The 22,047-nt window shown below is 43.1% G+C and overlaps 1 protein-coding gene across 2 annotated transcripts in view; it reads left to right on the forward strand.

Annotated features, from left to right (window-relative positions):
- MYO1A (myosin IA) overlaps positions 1-22,047 on the forward strand; it is a 160,514-nt gene that overhangs the window by 119,524 nt on the left and 18,943 nt on the right. Inside the window, exons 17-23 of one of the 2 annotated variants that reach the window (XM_040340952.1) lie at positions 2,218-2,444; positions 5,280-5,480; positions 9,782-9,881; positions 11,841-11,990; positions 14,270-14,338; positions 14,494-14,580; positions 20,306-20,380. In XM_040340952.1, coding sequence (XP_040196886.1) covers positions 2,218-2,444; positions 5,280-5,480; positions 9,782-9,881; positions 11,841-11,990; positions 14,270-14,338; positions 14,494-14,580; positions 20,306-20,380 — 909 coding nt within the window. The remainder of the gene's footprint in view (positions 1-2,217; positions 2,445-5,279; positions 5,481-9,781; positions 9,882-11,840; positions 11,991-14,269; positions 14,339-14,493; positions 14,581-20,305; positions 20,381-22,047) is intronic. The other variant, XM_040340953.1, reaches the window with a different exon arrangement.

Genomic DNA, 22,047 nt, shown 5'->3' on the forward strand with positions numbered 1-22,047 from the left:
CCCCCACAAATAAAGCTTTTTTTTGGTGGTATTTGATCACCTCTGCGGTTTTTAGTTTTTGCGCTATAAACAAAAATAGAGCGACAATTTTGAAAAAAATGAATATTTTTTACTTTTTGCTATAATAAATATCCCCCAAAAATATATAAAAAAAACATTGTTTTTCCTCAGTTTAGGCCGATACGTATTCTTCTACATATTTTTCGTAAAAAAAAAATTGCAATAAACGTTTATTGATTGGTTTGCACAAACGTTATAGCGTTTACAAAATAGGGGGTAGTCCCCTTTAATCTGCCACTGTGTGGACCCTGTCGCAAGCTCCTTGACCATGCCCGCTGGACCCGCAGACTCGATGTCCGCCGGTGTCCCGCGAACAGGTCACAGAGCTGAAGAACGGGGAGATGTCAGTGTAAACACAACATCTCCCCGTTCTTCCTTGTGACATGTCATCGGGAACGGCGATCAGTGACGTGTCACGACAATCCATGCCCCCTTACAGTTAGAAGCACTCTCTAGGTCACACTTAACCCCTTCAGAGCCCCCTACAGGTTAACCCCTTCACTGCCAGTGTCATTTTTACAGTAATCACTGAATTTTTTTAGCACTGATCGCTGTAAAAATGACAATGGTCCCAAAATGGTGTCAAAAGTGTCCGATGTGTCCACCATAATGTCGCAGTCACAATAAAAATTGCTGATTGTCGCCATTACTAGTAAAAAAAAAAAAATATTATTAAAAATGCCATAAAACTATCCCCTATTTTGTAGACGCTATAACTTTTGCGCAAACCAATTAATAAACGCTTATTGCGTTTTTTTTTACCAAAAATATGTAGAAGAAAACGTATCAGTCTAAAGTGAGGAAAAAATACTTTTTAATATTTTTAGGGGGGGATATTTATTATAGCAAAAAGTTAATTATTTTTTATTTTTTTCAAAATTGTCGCTCATTTTTGTTTATAGCACAAAAAATAAAAACCGCAGAGGTGATCAAATACCACCAAAAGAAAGCTATATTTGTGGGAAAAAAAGGACGTCAATTTTGTTTGGGAGCCTGATCTTTGGCCAGCCAAATGGTCTGGGGGTTAAGTGGTTAAGGTGTAATATTTTCAGATTTTTATTTTAGAATTAGATTGAGTGGTGAGGGAAAATTCACCCTCTTTATTTGTCCTCGCCAGACATTGTTGTGAGTACTAAAAGTGAGGGAATATCAAAAATTTCAGCAATAGAGGAGAAATCTTTAAATGGCAATATCTGTTTCAGTCACAGTAAGATTGGTTTACTAAAATCAAACAATGGGGGAGAGTTACTAAAACTGTGCAAAATCTGGTGCAGCTCTGCACAGCAACCAATCAGCTTCTAGGATTTATTGTCAAACAGAGGCAGCTCTAGGCTTTGTGAGGCCTTAAGCCTCGTACACACGACCGAGTTTCTCGGCAAAAACCAGCAAGAAACTTGCTGGGATTTTTTTTTGCCGAGGAAACCGGTCATGTGTACATTTTTCAACGAGGAAACTGTTGAGGATCCCGTCGAGCCAAAAAGAGAGCACGTCTTCTTTTTCCTCGGCGGGAATGGAGAAACTTGCCTTGTCGAGTTCCTCGACAAGCCTAACAAGGAACTCGACGAGGAAAACAATGTGTTTCGCCCGTCGAGTTCCTCGGTCGTGTGTATGAGGTTTTAGGAAAAATTTTGACATGAGGCCTCCACTCACATCTCCAACATGGAAAAAAAATTCAAGCAAGAAAAATGACACAGATCTAGCACACAGGTGATCAGCACCACTTCTAGGGCACCCTCTTCACCCATCATTCAATATAACATCTAGGACCCAGCAAGGTGACAACAGGGAACAAATAACACAGGGCAGCGCCAGAGGTGGTGACACGCCATCCTGGTGATTAATTAAATTAGGCGGCTGCGAGACCCCTGTAAGTGCGAGGCCTTAGGCGACCACCTAATTTGCCTAATTTAAGAGCTGCCTCTGTTGTCAAAGCTTAACGGAACAAGCTGCAGTTAGAAGTTGAATGGCTACCATGCACAGCTGCACCAGATTCTGAGTGCTTTAGTTTTACTAAATCTCTCCCTATGGTTTGCTTTAATTCTTTTTAGAAAATCACTTCCTACGAGTGAGGTAAGAAAAAACATAACATTCTCTTAGGTGATGCCATTATTTTACTTCATAAATGTTAGACTCTCAGACAGCAACTGTTCTGTGCAGGTTACTTACATCACTGAAGGTTTTCTGGACAAAAACAACGATCTTCTCTTCCGAGACCTCTCCCAAGCCATGTGGAAGGCCAAACATGAACTGCTGAAATCTCTGTTCCCAGAAGGTGACCCAAAGAACTCCTCATTGAAACGTCCGCCCACTGTTGGCTTCCAGTTTAAAGCCTCAGTGTCAACACTTATGAAGAATCTGTATGCCAAGAACCCCAACTATATTCGGTAACTAGTTTCTGATACTTAGTTATACGTGAGGGCTCTTGTGGGAAGAAATATAAACATTTAAATGATGACTGCAAAAAAAGGTAAATGCATTGTGAAATTCCACCAACTATCAAGGTCACAGAATATTCAGATGTTATCAACTGAATATTTTTTAACATTGAAAGGCATTTTCTCCACATTTTCAAGACATACTGGAATTGATTTACTAAATGAGAAGGTCATGAATGGTCACCACCGTTTACGACCTTCCATCAACCCACGACAGCTTATCGACACTCCACAATCAGGCAAACGAACACGACCCATAAGAATTCCCCCCAGACACGAGACACACAGCTCTGTTCTGGTTTCAAATGCATGACAACTTTAATGGTTAGCTCTCAAGTTTATATACAGTTTAAGCATGAAAGGAACAATCAAACTCTCCACCCACACCTCACACCCTGGGGGGGCTTCAATACACCTTCAGATGGCTTTAAACAGTGTTATCACACAATAAAAGGCCTTTCAAGAGCCAGCCTTATTTAACATATTAACAGTCTACACAGAGAGAGGAGTCATAGAATATTCTTTGCAGTCATTAAGGAATATACTGTAGATCACTGTCCACGCCAAAACAATCCAACATGTTTCCCCCATCTCCTGGCTCAATCTGTGCCCAAAAGTCACTCATGTTACAAAGTGATTCTAAAGTTTGTAATTAAAAAACAAAAAAACAAATGTGGTATACTTATCTGCTCTGAGTTTTGCACAGAGCAGCCCCGATCCTCTTCTTTATGGGTCCCCCGCTGCCATTTCTGACTTATCCCCCCCCCACCGCGTTCCCCCAATAGCAAGCCTTTTGCTTCGAGGGCTGAGCCGCGCTCCTGTGAATGGACATTATCCATTCACACACAGAGCTCGGCTTGACCCGGCCGCACTCCCTTCTCATTGGCTCACTGGCTGTAGTTGACAGCAGCAACAGGAACTAATGGCTTCTCCTGCTGTGCGAGCCAATGAGGAGAGAGAGACCCGGGAGAGCCGCTGCTCTCATGGACATCACTGGATCGAGATGGGGTTTAGGTAAGTATAAGGGAGGGCTGGGGGGGGAAGAGGTGCACCCAGAAGGGTTTTTTTTACTTTAAAGTGATACTAACGTCTTGTTTTTTTTCCTTTAAAAAAACAAACATGTTATATTTACCTCCTCTGTGCAGTACTTTTTGCACAGAGCAGCCCAGATCCTTCTCTTCTTGGGTCCCTCGCTGGCACTTCTGGCTCCTCTCTCCTGTCGAGTGCCCCCACAGCAAGCAGCTTGCTATGGGGGCTCCTGAGCTGAGCTGCAGCTCTGTGTTGTGTCCATTCAGACACAGAGCAGCAGTTTGGCCACGCCCCTCTTTCCCCTCATTGGTTAACAGAGTTTGATTGACTGCAGCGGGAGCCAATGGTGCCACTGCTGTGTCTTAGCCCATCAGGAGGGAAAGTCCCGAATGGCCGTAGCACTCGTGCACATCGCTGGATTGAGAGGGGGCTCAGGTAAGTATTAGGGGGGCTGAGGGGGGCTGCTGCACATAGAAGGTTTTTTGTCTTAATGCATGGAGCTCATTATGAATTACTTACCTCAGATCGAAGCCCCCGCAGCAGTGCTCGTTCTCCCCCTCCGGTGGCGACATCTCTCCCAGAATGACTTCCGGGTATCACGGGCTCCGGCGCTGTGATTGACATCACTCCCGCACAGTGCGCATGTGCCAATGGCAAACGCAGACAAAGGGGTTAGCTACAGGTAAGCTACAGGTAAGCCTTAATATAGACTTACCTGTAGCATAAACTGTGTTGTCATACCGCGTACACACGATAATTTTTCAGGTTGTAAAAAACAAAGTTTTTTAAAAATGTAATTTAAACGATCGTGTGTGGGCTTCAGAGCATTTTTCAGGTTCTGAAAAACGGGCAATTTTTTTTTTTGAACATGCTCTATTTTTTCACGACGTTTTAAACGTTGTCGTTTTTTGGGTTGTAAAAAATGGTCATGTGTGGGCTTTAACGACGTGAAAAATCCGTGCATGCTCAGAAGCAAGTTATGAGACGGAAGCGCTCGTTCTGGTAAAACTAGCGTTCGTAATGGAGAAAGCACATTCATTACGCTGTAACAGACAGAAAAGCGTGAATTGTCTTTTACTAATACGAAATCCGCAAAAGCAGCCCCAAGGGTGGCGTCATCCGCATGGATCTTCCCCTTTATAGTGCCGTCGTTCGTGTTGTACGTCACCGCGCTTTGCTAGAGCATTTTTTTTTAATGATCGTGTGTAGGCAAGGCCGTTTTAATGATCAAGTTTAAAAAAAAAAACGTTGTTTTTTTTCTAGAGCCTGAAAAACATTGTTTTTTACAACCCGAAAAATTGTCGTGTGTACACGGCATAAGGGTTTACAACCACTTTAATGCATTGAATGCATTAAGGTAAACAAAAAATCTTCTACCTTTAGAACCATTTTATTGTGGGAAAGCTGTGCTGACTTTAAACATCCAATCATGTGCAAGCAAACTTTTTGCCTTTTTTTTTTTTTTTTCCTTGAACATAAGGTATTCTTCACTAAACTTCAAATTGAAAATTCCCTTGAATATGCTTTACTCCTTTAGTAAATCAGCGCCTAACACTATCAGTCAGCCAGGATAATTATGACCATTTTCTGCTTCCATTTTTATACCTGAACTGTATAAATTTCCTGTTGCCTGTGGATTTTTTGATCTGTATGTGTAAGTGTTGAAATTCAGCTTGTCTGTTTAAATCAAAATAGGAGTTTTTATGTTGCTCTACTACCAAAAAACTAAATTATACTTTGGTTTCTGTGAAACAGATGCCTGAAACCCAACGGCACAAAGAAAGCATCCCTGTTTGATGAGCAGCTTATGAGGACACAGGTTCAGTACCTTGGTTTGCTGGAGAATGTAAGAGTTCGTCGTGCTGGCTATGCTTTCCGGCAGGTGTACAGTGCTTTCCTGGACAGATACAAGCTGCTTAGTAGGGTGACATGGCCCCGATGGGAAGGGGATGCAAGGTAAAGAGAGTGCCTTCAAGGGGATATCAAATATTACAGATACAATTTAAAGTGCTGTAATACTATAAAGTGCTATAATGCTATACTATATCATATGTTGTATGTATTTGACAAGGAGCCCATAGGTCAGCACATTAATATTTATCATACCATTGTCTGTGTAATTTACCCCTACAATTGTTGTAATGTGGAAATTCTAAAGTAGCCTTTCTCAACCTTTTCAACACAGAGAAACCCATGAAATAACTTTCTGGTCTCAGGGAACTGCTAAAATTACTATAACTCATGATACAATAGTGTGATGGTCAGTGGGAAGAACGCTCTTAAGGCCTTGTACACACGACCGGGTTTCTCGGCAAAAAACAGCAAGAAAACTGCTTCTTGCCGAGATTCCCATTCGTGTGTACGAGGCATTCAGGTTTCTCGACTGGAAATCAGGCAAGAATCTCGACGAAAAAAAAGAGAACCTGCTCTCTTTTTTCTCATTGAGATTCTCGTTTGCCTGTTTCCAGACGAGAAACCCGAGAGTGTGTACACCTGTCGCCGTGGAAACCCGTGTATGCTCAAAATGACTTTGACGCATTCGTGGTAGCTTCCACAGCATAGGTAGGGTGAAGCTAGATGGCGGCGACGGCATCGAATGTGACGAGCGCATGCTCGTCATACGCAATGACGTCACTGCGTTTTTTCCTTTTCTAGAGAACCGCGGTTCTTTTGAAATGAAAGTCAGTACACTCCGGCGGCAAGAGTTTCTTACCAAGAATCTCGTCAGGGAAAACAACGGGTTTTTCCTGACAAGATTCTCGGACGTGTGTACGAGGCCTTACACTTGTGGTCATTGGGAAGAATTATCCCCTAATGCCCTGTACACACGATCGGTCAATCCGATGAGAACGGTCTGATGGATTTTTCCATCAGTTAACCGATGATCAGTCGTGCCTACACACCATCAGTTAAAAAAACGATCGTGTCAGAACGCGGTGACGTAAAACACAACGACGTGCTTAAAAAAAGTTCAATGCTTCCAAGCATGCATCGACTTGATTCTGAGCATGCGTGGATTTTTAACCGATGGACGTGACTACAAACGATTTTTTTTCTATCGGTTAGGTATCCATCGTTTAATTTTAAAACAAGTTTCAAATTTTTTAACCGATGGATAAATAACCGATGGGGTCCACACACGATCGGTTTGGTCTGATGAAAACGGTCCATCAGACCGTTCTCATCGAATTGACCAATTTTACGCGGCATAAGGCTCCTTTCACATGATCGGACCCTTCAGGTCCGCTTGTTAGTTTTGACAGCGGACCTGAACGGCCGCTCCATGCAGTCCTATGGAGCGTCGGATGTCAGTGGAAACATGTCCGCTGACATCCGACCCGATCCGATCCGCCAAAATCGGACGGATGGCAATACGTCCCCATCCGTCTATGGCAGATCGGGTGAGATCTGATGAAAACGGACATGCTGTGTGGAAGACGCCTAACAGTGGCGTGACAATAACCATTGCAGTGCATGCATCTGCTGCAGCCTGGGGGTGAAAAGGGAAGTTACTGGGGTGGGGCTGTGAAGGCAATATAAACATAGAAAATCTGTGCAAAAACATATCCATCACTGTATTTTTAAGGATTGCAGAAGTTGCTGCTGTCACTGACCCTGTACCTCCTGAGACATTTTCAATCAATAACAGCTGATGTCAGACATACAGGAGGAGCTTTAAGACCCCTTTCACACTGGGGCATTTTTCAGGTGCTTTTGCGCTAAAATTAGCGCCTATAAAGCGGCTGAAAACTGCCTCCTCTGCAGTCCTAGTGTGAAAGCCAGAGTGCTTTCACACTGGGGCGCTGCGCTGGCAGGACATTAAGGCTACTTTCACACTGGAGCGGTGGGGGCGTCGGGGCTTTACCGTCGTTTTTGCATTGCTATTCGGCTGGTAGCAGGGTGCTTTTAACCCCCACTAGCAGCCAAAAAAAGGGTTTGGCGGCGCTGCCCATTTATTTCAATGGGCAGGGGCGCTTTAGGAATGGTGTATACCTCAAACATGTGGCTAGCAGGACTTTTTTTACCGTCCTTCCAACACACCGCTCAAGTGTGAAAGCCCTCTGGCTTTCACACTGGGGTGAAAGGAGCGGCTCTTTTTAGGGTGCTTTTCAGGCGCTATTTTAACGCTATAGCGCCTGCAAAGCGCCTCAGTGTGAAAGTAGTCTAAGAGCCCTTTCACACTGACAGCGCCGGGCGTCCGCGGTAAAACGGCGCTTTACTGTCATTTTTGTGACACATTTTTTGAGCGCTAGCGGCCGAATAAAGGGTTAAAAGTGCCCAGTAATTTCAATGGGCAGAGGCGCTTTAGGAGCAGTGTATTCACCGCTCCTAAAGCACTGAAAAGAAGATGCTTGCAGGACTTTTTTTGACGCCCTGCCAGTGCAGCGCCCCAGTGTGAAAGCACTTGGGGTTTCACACTGGGATTGCAGATGAGGCTTTTTTCAGGCATTTTACAGCCGCTATTTTTAGCGTTAAAGTGCCTAAAAAATGCCTCCAGTATGAAAGGGGTCTAAGGGCACTTTCACACTGGAGCATTGGCGGGCGTCTGCGGTAAAGTCTTTACCGCTTTACCGTCGTTTTAGCGGTGCTTTTCGGCCACTAGGGCTCTCCTCTCTCTTTGATTTTGACATACTTTATGTTAACATTGATGACAATAGGAGGGCCCCCAGGGAGCCCCATCAGAATTCTGCTATGGGGTCCCCCATAATCTGTAGTAATACCCCCTGATATCTAGATATATATTTGGCCTTAGAAAAAACATCCATGGTGTGCTGGTAATATATTTTATTTTATATGTGATGCAAGTCAACAGTTACTACTCCACCCTAACCAATGTCTATTCTGGTATGGTGTGTGATGGGAATATATTAATGAGTTTGTGAAAGGATTTTGTTAATGGGACAGTTGATATGTACACAGTTGTACTGGAAGTTCTATATTAAAGTGGTTGTAAACCTTAGTCATGGAATCTGAGCAAAGCACATATATCTGTAGTGTTTACTTACTTATCTCCAAAGCTCTAAGTGCTGTTTCTATCTGGTGCTTCGTTCCTCTGTTATCATCTGTTACTTCTGAGAAGTTTTTCGGACACATGAGATAAAGTTTGTGAAGGGGTGGGGGGAGCTCAGCAGACAGCTTGTCTATTCAGAACACAGTTCTTCTGCCGTGTGGAAGGGGGGGGGGGTGCCTTTTCTTCCAATCAGCTCTCACACAGTTTTACTGCAGCCTCTCCACCCCCTCTTCTGTGATACTAACAGATGAAGGAAGATTTTAACACTTTTGAGCCCATTTGAAGGGGTGCAGAAAAGAGAATACTTCATATAAACAAATATAACCTATGTAGGGGGATTTGTTTAATCTCTGTGTATCACTGGGTATTTATGAGGGATTACAACCACTTTAAGGTATTCGCATACAGTAGCAGAGGTACAGTTTTTGGTCTTTCATTGGGAAAGGATATATAGTATACTAGAGACACTGGGGATCATTCAATAAAGCATTTAAAACACTTTTCTGGGCATACTGGCCCTTTAGAATGTTTGGCGCCAAAATAGTCAAAGCATTATGTAAGTTTCATAAAAATTCTGAGACAAACAACAAATACCTGTAGTTCTTCTTTTCATCACTTTTACAATGGGTTGTTGCGTCTGCAACAAAGTCAAAAACAATTACCTCCAGTTCATAGATAATTAAAGCTGAACTGAAGTTCCGCTGTAAAAAAAAATTAAACTGGCCCTACCTGCCTATTCGCTGTCTACTCCAGCACTGTAAACTGAGCTGCGCATGCACAGCTCAGCTTACAATGCCAGCCTGGTCTCAGAGTTCTGGGATGAGGGCCTCCTGCGCATGCGCAAAAGTGACGCCAATTAGGAGGCCCAAATACTGGAACTGAGAAGAAGATGGACAGGCAAGTAATAAAACTTTAGTTCTGCTTTAAACTGGAGGCAATTAAGACCAACCCAAAGTTGAAATACAGATACAGGCCAGATTGCGGATTGGGGGGTGTTTAGTATGCCTTCAGTGGCCTGCCAACCAATGAGACTAGCTCTCCATTAATTCTGCCTGTCTTGTGAATAACAGTGGATAACACAGATTTTTTTGCATTCTGTCAAGATAATTGTACTTCTTTTTCTATTTTAAAAATGATTTTGTTGTGTGATGCCTACTCTTTAATACTTACTGACCCTTTTGAAAATAGTTTTATTTATAAAAAAAAAATTTAAAACTTTGTATAATGCCACTATGTGTTGTGCCAGGGCGGGAGTTGAAGCTGTGTTAAATGACCCAAAAGTCAGCATATCAAAAGAAGAGATTGCGTATGGTCGGACCAAAGTATTCGTCAGGACTCCAAAAACAGTATGTTATTTTTTTGTATTCTTCCTTCCAGGGAGGGAGGGAGGGAGAGAACACAAAGGCTAGTAGCATAGATTATGGGAGACATTCAAGGAAAAAACTGTACTGTAGTTTTTAGATATTTTTTTGTGTTGTACTACTGTTGCTGATATACCGTATATACTCGAGTATAAGCCGACCCGAATATAAGCCGAGGCACCTAATTTTACCACAAAAAACTGGGAAAACATATTGACTCAAGTATAAGCCTAGGGTCGGAAAATGCAGCAGCTACTGGGTAAACAATGCCCATCTGCAGCCTCACTTTGCCCATTTGCAGTCTAATTGTGCCCAGTTGCAGTCTCACTGTGCCCAGTTGCAGTCTCTCACTGTTCCCAGTTGCAGTCTCTCACTGTGCCCATATGTAGTCTCTCACTGTGCCCACATATGCAGTCTCTCACTGTGCCCACATATACAGTCTCTCACTGTGCCCACATATGCAGTCTATCACAGTCAGCAGTAAAACAGCGTGTCTGCCACTGTATAATCCAGTCTGTTCCCGTCCATCGTAATAAAGCCCCGCCTCCTCCTCTTTGTCTGTCCATGATAGAGGAACACGGATACGGTGCTGGAAAACTGTATCAGTGTTCCGCCTATCACAGACGAGGAGGAGGCGGGGCTGTCTTACAATGGATGGCCGAACAGACTAGATTATACAGTGGCAGACACACGCTGTTTTACTAATGAAAAGGTATGGCTGCATATGGATTACATAGTGGCAGACACGCTGTTTTACTGCTGACTCGAGTATAAGCCGAGGGGGTAGTTTTTCAGCCTAAAAAAATGGGCTGAAAAACTCGGCTTATACACGAGTATATACGGTAAGTTATTATTATTATATCAGCCTGAGCGTGACATCAAAGCCCTGCCTCTCCACCTTGTTCAATCAAAGAACGTGTTACATTCAAGAAGACAATGAAAAGCATTCTCTGAATGGCACTTATGCCGACTGGTCGACCTCCTGTGTTCACAATGCAGCAGGGCAGCCGTTCAGCATGTGACCTGTAAGTTAGTGGAGATCAATGGAATAGCGATGTCTACTACAGTGATTTCCAGCTTCTAGAACACGTGTCAAACACAAAGCCTGCAGGCCGAATCTGGCCCTCCAGGCCATTTCATGTGGCCCTTGCACCCAGGGGGAAGGGTGAAAGTGACATGTGAATAGCCTATGAAAGAGAGCTGATTCCTGCACTCTGTACGTAGCACACCCCTGAACTCTGTACTGTGTACGTAGCACACTCCTGAACTCTGCATTGTGTACATAGTGCACCCCAGAACAGTGCACTGTGTATGTAGCACACCCCTGAACTCTGCATTGTGTATGGAGTGTACCCCAGAACTCTGCACTGTGTACGTAGCACACCCCTTAACTCTGCATTGTGTACGTAGTGCATCCCAGAACTCTGCACTCTCTACTTACCACTCATCCGAACTCTGCTCTCTGTACATAGCACATCCCTGAACTCTGCTCTCTGTACATAGCACACACCTGAACTCTGTACATATTGCACCCCTTAACTCTGAACTCTGTACATAGTGCACCCCTGAACGCTGCACTCTGTACATAGCACTACCCTAAACCCATTGTTTGGTGTGATTCAGGGAGGGGGTGTTGTTGAATTCCTGCACCTATTCTATGAGAAAAAAAAGCCCTGCATAAATGTAGTCTTACAGATACAACTGGCCCTTTGAGGACAACCATAATGCTGATGCGGCCCCAATGCAATTGAGTTTGACATCCCTGTTCTAGAGGAATCCATAGTTATTGTATATAATAAGTTACATTTGCATACAGATGGGCCAATGTAACTAACTAGGTATAAAATGCCATACCTGGAATTCCTCTTTAAACTTTATTTGCCACTGCATTAGAAATGATTATGATAACTTTATGAAAACTGAGCTACATTGTTTTCTTTTCAGCTTTTTGACTTGGAAGAGCTACGCAGGCAGAAGCTGAATGAATTGGCCACCCTAATACAGAAAATATACCGTGGCTGGAAGCAACGAAAACGTTTTTTGCTCATGCGCAAGAGCCAGATCCTCATTGCTGCATTCTACCGAGGAAATCACGTATGTTTCTTCATCATTAATGATGTTTGTTTCTGGGCAGAGAGACACCTGAATATGAAAACTTTAAGCCCAACTCCAGGCAATGTTTGATGTATTTAAAATAGATCTTTACGCATTGTATAAAATTAAAAAATGAAGCTTACACTCAAATATTCAACTCTGTTCATAAGATTTCCCTTGCAGTTCTTCTTTTTTGCCACAAAATTCATTCAATTTAATTTAACCTAAAAAACTGAGGACACACTATGAATGAATAGTCATTCTGGCCCTGTTTCCCTAAGGGGGCATCACCACAATGCTGTTCATTCATATTGCATTGAATCAGAGAGGGCTGATGATGTCAGCATCACTCTGTACATTAGTAGAGGACTGCCCAGACTGGAGAATCGACAAAGAGGAAGAAGATAAATCGCATCACATGACTGACCTAAAGAAGTCTGTAAAAGGTAAGTATAAAACAACAAAGCAAAGTATACATTGTGGGGGTCTTCCAGGAGGGAGAAGGTCTGAATCTGGGGTGAGGCTCAACAGACATATAGTAGAGATATCAATAATATCTATTAAATTAAGTCACTTCCTGGGCAATTCAAACTGATTAAATGATGCATAGAGGATATCCGAACCATTTGTAGACCCAGATATGCACTTACAACAACCATGTCACATTCAAAGTCACTTAAATCACTTATTTACTAAAGAGAAATAGGCTGTTCACTTAGCAAGGGAAGGTTCCCTTAGCTTAATGAATGTGATGAAAATTCACTTTGCAAAGAATTCCCAATCACATATGTGGAAAAAGAAAAAAAAAACATATAGTATATTTACTTGCACATGATTGGAGGATGGAAGTCATCAGAGATTTGCCTCATTCCTTAAAGTGGTTGTAAACTCTGTTACACCACTTGTACCTACAGGTAAGCCTATATTAAGGCTTACCTGTAGGTACTGTAAATATCTCCTAAACTTGCACAATTTAGTAGACATTCACTATCTACGCTGCTGCCGATGTCATTGGCGCATGCTGTGGCCATCGGTGCCTGTGTGCATGCACGGGGGTGATGTCATTGCGGCTCCAGACAATCGCAATGCCGGAGCCTGTGAACCCGGAAGTAACTCCGGTGAAAGATGTCGACCGTGTGCTTGGTGTGCAGGCGGCGATTCAGGGCTTTGTTCTAAGGTAAGTATTTCATAATGAGCTAGTATGCGATGCATACTAGTTTATTATGCCTTTGTCTTGCGGGTTCGGTTTTTTTTTTTTGTCAGAGGTTTACAGCCTCTTTAAGTTAGGGGAAACTTCACTTGAAAGGTGAACAAACTTTTTGCCTTTAGTAAATTACCCCACAGTGTTAACTAAAAGTAACCTCTGCTTTTATTATTTTTTGTCCTATGAATAATTTGAATTGCCTGTATTTCTGATATGAAGTTACTAATCACAGTAATATGTCCAATGAGTGAAGCCTCGTACACACGACCGAGAAACTCGACGGGCGAAACACATTGTTTTGCTCGTCGAGTTCCTTGTTAGGCTGTCGAGGATCTCGGCAAGCCAAATTTCCCCATTCCCGTCAAGGAAAAGAAGACATGCTTTCTTTTTGGCTCGACGAGATCCTCGACAGTTTTCTCTTCGAAAAGTGTACACACGACCAGTTTACTGGGCAAAAAAAAAAAAAACAGCAAGTTTCTTGCTGTTTTTTGCCGAGAAACTCGGTCGTGTGTATGAGGCCTTAGTTAAAGAAACAGTGAAATCATTTGCATAAAGCATCAATTCCTGACACATGAAAGCATAAATTTGGTGCTCAGTGCTGTGATGTTCCCCATGTGTCCCCTGCTTATGTTCCACCATGTGTCACTTAAGCAAGCAGAAAGGGGGGGAGCAACACTTTGCTCACTGTCAACTAAGATCACCCTCCAGCACAACTCTGATCTGCTGACTAGCATCCCGGTGCACCTTGCAAAAGTAAGTGCTGCTGCAGCCAGCAGTAGAGGGTAGTAAGGCTTCCTTATTATATGGGTCCTAGTCCCGTCGTCAAAACGCACTACCCCTGTTCACACACCATTGCAAGTGACTTTTCTAAATGACCTCAAAACCCCAAATTAGCCAACTCCACCCCAAATTAGCCAGCTCTCTAAATAACTACAAAAAAAAATGCTAAATATATTTTTGTCCTAGGTATGCACTGGCAATCCCATGGGGGCCGATGTTAAATATGGCCATGGGCATACTAAATAGTAATCTTTACTAATGTATTGTTTTAAGTCTCTTTCCATTTTTATTGCAGCAAAGGAAAAAGTATCAAAATATGCGGTACTCTGCTTTACTTATACAAGCCTACATCCGAGGCTGGCTGGTAAGATACTTCCCACATGCAAAGTTTTAAATAGTGCAGAACATATTAATCAATCCATAATTATTAATCAAGCACTGTGAATGAGTTTGTAAATGCTATAAAATGCTAGATTGATTCATGGCTTGCACATTTGATTACTGTTAATTTGGTTTTAGGCCCGTGTTTTGCTGAGGCTCATGAAACATCAAAACCGTCAGGGAGAGGCAGCAACCGTTATTTGTGCTTATTGGAAGGGGTACCAGGTAATTCTGAATGCTAATCTGCTTAATGTGGCTTAAATCTAAACAGGAATTCAGCAACTTTGTTAAAATGTGCATGTATACTATGAGTTAAGTCCAACTATATTCATGCCACCTCTGAGACTTATCTCTTTTTTTTTTTGACAGTAAAAGGAGACTTATCTCTTTAATTACATCTAACAGTTTTATGGAGCTCCGGGAGTACAGTCCGCTACACTCTGAGGCTCTGAGATATGTTGTGTTCTTAAACACAGCGGGCCAAATTCTCAAAAACTGTGCGTAACTTAAATTTCAGCAGTTAAGTTACACTGACTTAAAATTTCTACCTAAGTACCTGATCGTCAAAGCACTTAGGTAGAAATTACACGCAGTGTAACTTAAGTGCCGCCGTCGTAAGGCGGTCCTCCTCTCCTGGGGGCGTTTAAAATTTAAATGAGGCGCGCTCCCGCGCCGGCCGTACTGCGCATGCGTGTGACGTCATTTTCCCGACGTGCAGCGCGCGAACGTAATTAACGCCGGGCGGCTTTGAGAATTTCGACGGGACACTAAAGTTGCGACGGGTGAAATAAAAAGACGCGCCGGGAAAACAAATAATTTTAAAAAAAAATGACAGCGTCGCTCAGCATGCATTCCTGAGGGTGAACTCCATGCCAATTTTCAAAGAAAAAAACGGCATGGGTTCACCCCCCAGGAGCATACCAGGCCCTTAGGTCTGGTATGGGTTGTAAGGAGACCCCCCCACGCCGAAAAATTGACGTAGGGGGTCCCCCTACAATCCATACCAGACCCGTATCCAAAGCACGCTACCCGGCCGGCCAGGAATGGGAGTGGGGACGAGCGAGCGTCCCCCCCCCTCCTGAGCCGTGCCAGGCCGCGTGCCCTCAACATGGGGGGGTTGGGTGCTCTGGGGCAGGGGGGCGCACTGCGGGCCCCCCCACCCCAGAGCACCCTGTCCCCATGTTGATGAGGACAGGACCTCTTCCCGACAACCCTTGCCATTGGTTGTCGGGGTCTGCGGGCGGAGGCTTATCGGAATCTGGGAGTCCCCTCAAATAAGGGGGCCCCCAGATACCGGCCCCCACCCTAAGTGAATGGATATGGGGTACATCGTACCCCTATCCATTCACCTGGAGGCAAAAAGTAAAATGTAGTAAACACACAACACAAGGCTTTTTAAAATATTTTATTATTCTGCTCCGGATGCCCCCCCTGTCTTCGTTATTAGCTCTATTTCCAGGGGGGGCTTCTTCTTCCGCTCTCCGGGGGTCTTCTTCCACTCTCCGGGGGTCTTCCGCTCTCCGGGGGGGCTTCTCCGGACTCCGGGGGGCTTCTTCCATCTTCTCCCCTCTTCCGCTCTTGACTCGGCGAACCCCGGTTCTTCTGCAGCTCTCCGGTGCCGTCTTCTTCAGCGCTGGCTGCCTGCTATGTTTGTGTGTTAGCTCGATTTCAAACAGGCAGCCGGCGCGGTCTTCTGTGACGTCAGGGTCTTCTGGTCTTCTGTTCTTCCGATGTTGCCTCGTCGCCGGTTGTCGCTGTAATGATGGAAGCGCGCCTTGCATCCCATTTATATAGGCATCACCGTCCCATCATGCTCCGGTAGGTACCCACGTGGTGGGTGCACGTGGGTAGGCACCCACCACGTGGGTACCTACCGGAGCATGATGGGACGGTGATGCCTATATAAATGGGATGCAAGGCGCGCTTCCATCATTACAGCGACAACAGGCGACGAGGCAACATCGGAAGAGGGGAGAAGAACAGAAGAGAAGACCCTGACGTCACAGAAGACCGCGCCGGCTGCCTGTTTGAAATCGAGCTAACACACAAACATAGCAGGCAGCCAGCGCTGAAGAAGACGGCACCGGAGAGCTGCAGAAGAACCGGGGTTCGCCGAGTCAAGAGCGGAAGAGGGGAGAAGATGGAAGAAGCCCCCCGGAGTCCGGAGAAGCCCCCCCGGAGAGCGGAAGACCCCCGGAGAGTGGAAGAAGACCCCCGGAGAGCGGAAGAAGAAGCCCCCCCTGGAAATAGAGCTAATAACGAAGACAGGGGGGGCATCCGGAGCAGAATAATAAAATATTTTAAAAAGCCTTGTGTTGTGTGTTTACTACATTTTACTTTTTGCCTCCAGGTGAATGGATAGGGGTACGATGTACCCCATATCCATTCACTTAGGGTGGGGGCCGGTATCTGGGGGCCCCCTTATTTGAGGGGACTCCCAGATTCCGATAAGCCTCCGCCCGCAGACCCCGACAACCAATGGCAAGGGTTGTCGGGAAGAGGTCCTGTCCTCATCAACATGGGGACAGGGTGCTCTGGGGTGGGGGGGCCCGCAGTGCGCCCCCCTGCCCCAGAGCACCCAACCCCCCCATGTTGAGGGCACGCGGCCTGGCACGGCTCAGGAGGGGGGGGGACGCTCGCTCGTCCCCACTCCCATTCCTGGCCGGCCGGGTAGCGTGCTTTGGATACGGGTCTGGTATGGATTGTAGGGGGACCCCCTACGTCAATTTTTCGGCGTGGGGGGGTCTCCTTACAACCCATACCAGACCTAAGGGCCTGGTATGCTCCTGGGGGGGAACCCATGCCGGTTTTGAATTTAAAAATTGCCGTGGAGTTCTCCCTCAGGAATGCATACCAAATGCCGTCGCTGAAATGGGCCTTTACAAGGTTTGGCTAACTTTACACATTATAAATCCAGCCCTAATTTTGCGCCGGCAAATTCGGAACTTAGGCAGAAATCAAAGTGCTGAAATGCTTTGAAAATCTACTTAAGTCCTCATTTGCATACGCAAAGCTGGATTTCAATGAGAAATGCCCCCAGTGGCGGATGCGGTACTGCATCCTAAAATCTGACCGTGTAAGTGTCTTACACATGCCGGATTTTCTGCCTAACTTTGGAAAAAGCCTTTTGAGAATCGTTTCCAAAGTTAGGCACAGAGATACGCAGGCTGAACAGCAGTTAAGTCTGCGTATCTCTTTTGAGAATTTGGCCCAGCATCTCTGCCTACCCTTCCCCGCTGCTGTTCATTCATAGAAGTTATTGAATTGAGTTCACTTAATGCAAAGCACTCTGTGATTGGGCAGCAGAAGGGGAGGGGCGGGCACAGCAGCTGCATGCATATCTTCAGCTGAAGAAGTTGAGACCAGAAGGTCGAAGCTCTGGAATTGTAGCAATAATTATCCTTTCAGAGCTCCATAAGTCTGTCAGACGTAAATTAAAGAGATAATTCCACAAGGTGGCCTACACCTTGTTGGACTTAACTTATAGTATACCTGCACATTTATCAAACTGGCTGAATTCCTGGAATTCAGATTTAATGAATGTGCTGTACGTTTGTGTAATCAGGTGCAGGGCTAAGAATGGAGAGTGAGAGAAACACTGGCTGCAGCTGCTCTCTGTTGCTGAACTGGTTCACAGCCATATCAGAAAGAGGCAAGAGGTCCTGAGCAGGAAGAGTTAAATAGACTGAGTAAGGCAGCACTGCGGGAACTGTAATCAGTAGAGAGAGATTATACTGTAGTCAAGAGCTTTTGAACTGCATTTCCCAGAGAGAGATTGCCAGGAGGAGGTGAAAGAGATGCATTTTCTCAAGCAGTACAGGATACAGCTTCCTTTTGCTGTGAGGGAGACTGGAGAGCGCACATTGCTGTCCAGTGTGCACCATCACTGCTGCATGTTGGTGTCCTTCGCAGGATCCTGAGCGCTTAGTTTTGGAATGCCGACAGCCAGAGTCAACTTTAAGAGGTACCTTTTAGGGGGCATTGCACAATATCCTAGTCATTCTCCTAGAGTGCTCTCTAGGCTAGTTATCGTATTATCGTATTCACATTGCAGTTAATGCTTATATACAGTGCTTATTGCTGATTTATGAGTTGATTCCAATCTAGTGATACAGAACACTAACCTAAGTCACTTTGGTCTAGAGATCAAATAGTTTAGCAGACTGTGTCTGAATCTTTCCTATGTGTGCTCATTTATGTTCAAACTGCTATTTATTCTAACCCATACCAATACATTGAGTTAATTTACCACTAAACAATCCTGTATCTAATTTCTGATAATAATTCATAGTCGAGTTAATGGTATCCACTGCATGCAGTAACTTTCACTCAACCTGGTGTGTCAGAGGGGCTGAGGTTGTTCTTGGAGTCAAGGTTCAGAACAGAGAAATAAAATTACTAAGTGGCTCCCTTGGGGATTTTATTTATTTATTAAAATGCTTATTGAGAGCGCAGTCTTTACCCAAAAGCCTCGATGTGCTCATAGAACCAACATATCCATATACAAAAAAAGATCTCTCATTCTAGTAGACAGTAACAATCATAAAACCACGTAACAAAATTAAAAAAATAATTAAAAACAATACTAATGTCTGACCCTAAATAGGGCCATACGCTTGAAAAGAAAAAAAAGTTTTTAAAAACTTCCTAAACTCACAAATAAAATTTCTTGAAAAAAAAAAAAAACTTCCTAAACTTTAATAGCTCTACATGTGATATATATGAACAAAGAAACATTATTGGCAAGCTAGGGATGGAACTCCTGCCAGTGCACATCAGATAATTGTACTTAGCATTGGCATTTGTGTTGGCTTCTCCAAGGATGTTTCCTGATAAGTAAAAAAGTGTTCTCTGCATCCCTAAATACCCACGTGCCCTCCTAAATATGCCAATATTCTACTAGGTCGTGTGCCAATACTTCTAACACATGTGTCTGAAGAAATAAGTGTAACTGGGGGCCCAAACAAAACATTTTAAATGGACTGTAAATTTTTGTAAATCTGTTTCTTTGTCTGTTCGTAAATTTGTGTACTTGTATCGTTCTTTCGAATGGGCACTGGGCAGTGTAGTTAGTGAGTGATGTATCTTACTTAATATCTTAGCCAATCAGCTTATCTCTTTTGTGCTGTGTCACATTGGACAGTGTAAAGCCTCGTACACACGATCGGACTTCAAACAAGCTTTTCCGTGGACTTTTGTCCGAAGGGAGTTGGCCAGACTTTTGAAACCGAAAAAGTTTGTCCGATGGAGCGTACACACGGTCGGATTTTTTGGAAAACGCTCATTTTGAAGTTTGTTGGCAAAAAGTCAGACCGTGTGTACAGGGCTTAAAAGAAAGTCTATCTTAATATGGATTAGCCGTGTGTTGCGATGTATTTACAAAAGTACAAAATTACGAATCCATTAAACGAAAGTTATTATCTAACAAAATTACGAATTTCTAATCAACGAAAATAAATTAGACAGAATTCTGAATCATTCAGTATAAAAATAAAACTGTTACGAAACGGGTCCGAATAGGAAAACTTGTGTCTTACGAAATTACGAATCTTTACGAATCTACGGAACGAGACGAAACGAAACAACTAAAAAAATAAAAATATTTTTTTGTTGTGCACGTGTCTATTTCTCAAAACATGTTGTGTTGGGAACCGCTTCGCTATTGCAATCATGTTCCCTCCCCCGGCAGTTAAATAAAGTTTATTTAGGAAGCTGAAGGGGGGGCAGAGAAGCTGTCAGCACAGACATTTAGTGAGGGGGCTGCAATAAGGAGCAGACTACCCAATTTTTCTAGCAAGTTCAAAGGCACATTGCAAGTGAAGTTCAAATATTCAAGGAAAGAGAAACACTGCAAGTAAGCATATTACACACTTGCTTTTCTTTTGCCTTTACTTATAATTTTGAAGTTCGAGACAGGAGAACTTTAATGTCTGACACTTTATAATTACAGGTGAGGAAGGAATACAGAAAACAATTCCGTTCTTCTGCAGCAAAAACTTTGGCAGACTTTATCTACAGGGGCATTGTGAGTTTTTTATACTTTCATGTACTTTATGCTAGTTTACCATTACAGTTGCTTTACATGGATAATTTTGTGGTATGAAGTTTTATAAAATGTATGTAATGTAATTAAATGTATGTAAATGTATATAAAAATACATACAGAATAATATACCATACAGCCCAATGGTATGAAACATTTTCCAACCCATCCTGTTATTTTTAGCTTCAATGTCTCAAAACATGTTTCACTTTCAAATGCTATGTGACTATTTAGTGCATTTTAATATATATGTAAACCTACAGTGTATATACAGTATGTATATACATCTCACAAAAGTGAGTACACCCCTCACATTTTTGTAAATATTTTATTATATCTTTTCATGTGACAACACTGAAGAAATTAGCGGTTTAAACATTAATGGCTGTGTGTTGAGTTATTTTAAGGGGACAGCAAATGTACATTGTTATACAAGCTGTACACTCACTACTTTACATTGTAGGAAAGTGTAATTTATTCAGTGTTGTCACATGAAAAGATATAATAAAATATTTACAAAAATCTGAGGGGTGTACTCACTTTTATGAGATACTGTGTATACAGTATATATATATATATATATATATATATATATATATATATATATATATATATATATATATATATATATATATATATATATATATATACATACACAATGGATATAACAAGTCTACACACCCCTGTTAAAATGTCAGGTTTCTGGGATGTAAAAAAAAATGAGACAAAGATAAATCATTTCAGAACTTTTTCCACCTTTAAGGTGACCTATAAACTGTACAACTTAAAAAAACAAACTGAAATCTTTAAGGGGGAGGGAGGGGAAGTAAAAAAAATAATAATAATAATAATGTGGTTTTATAAGTGTGCATACCCTCTTATAACTGGGGATGTAGCTGTGTTCACAATTAAGCATACACGTTCAAACTCATGTTAAATAGGAGACAGCTCACACCTGCCATAATTAACAGTGCCTCTAATAAACCCCAAATAAAGTTCAGCTGTTCTAGTAGGTCTTTTCTGACATTTTCTTAGTTGAATCCTACAGCAAAAGCCATGGTCTGCAGAGAGCTTCAAAAACATCAGAGGGGTCTCATTGTTAAAAGGTATCAGTCAGGAGAAGGGTACAAAAGATTTTCCAAGACATTAGATATACCATGGAACACAGTGAAGATAGTCATCAACAAGTGGAGAAAATATGGCACAACAATGACATTACCAAGAACTGGACATCCCTCCAAAATTGATGAAAAGACGAGAAAAAAATTGGCCAGGGAGGCCGCCAAATGGTCATTAAAGGAGCTAAAGGAATATCTGGCAAGTACTGGCTGTGTGGCACATGTGACAAAAATCTCCCGTATTCTTCATATGTCTGAGCTATGAGGTAGAGTGGTAAGACGGAAGCCTTTTCTTACAAAGAAAAACATCCAAGCCCGGCTAAATTGCAAAAATACATCTGAAGTCTCCCAAAAGCATGTGGGATAATGTGTTATGGTCTGATAAAACCAAGGTTGCCCATAATTCCAAAAAAATATATTAGGCGCAAAAACAACACTGCACATCACCAAAAGAACACCCATACCCACAGTGAAGCATGGTGGTGGCAGCATCATGCTTTGGGGCTGTTTTTTTCAGTTGGAACAGGGGCC

The sequence above is a fragment of the Rana temporaria genome, chromosome 2 (genome assembly GCF_905171775.1).
Source record: "Rana temporaria chromosome 2, aRanTem1.1, whole genome shotgun sequence".
Taxonomy (NCBI): domain Eukaryota; kingdom Metazoa; phylum Chordata; class Amphibia; order Anura; family Ranidae; genus Rana; species Rana temporaria.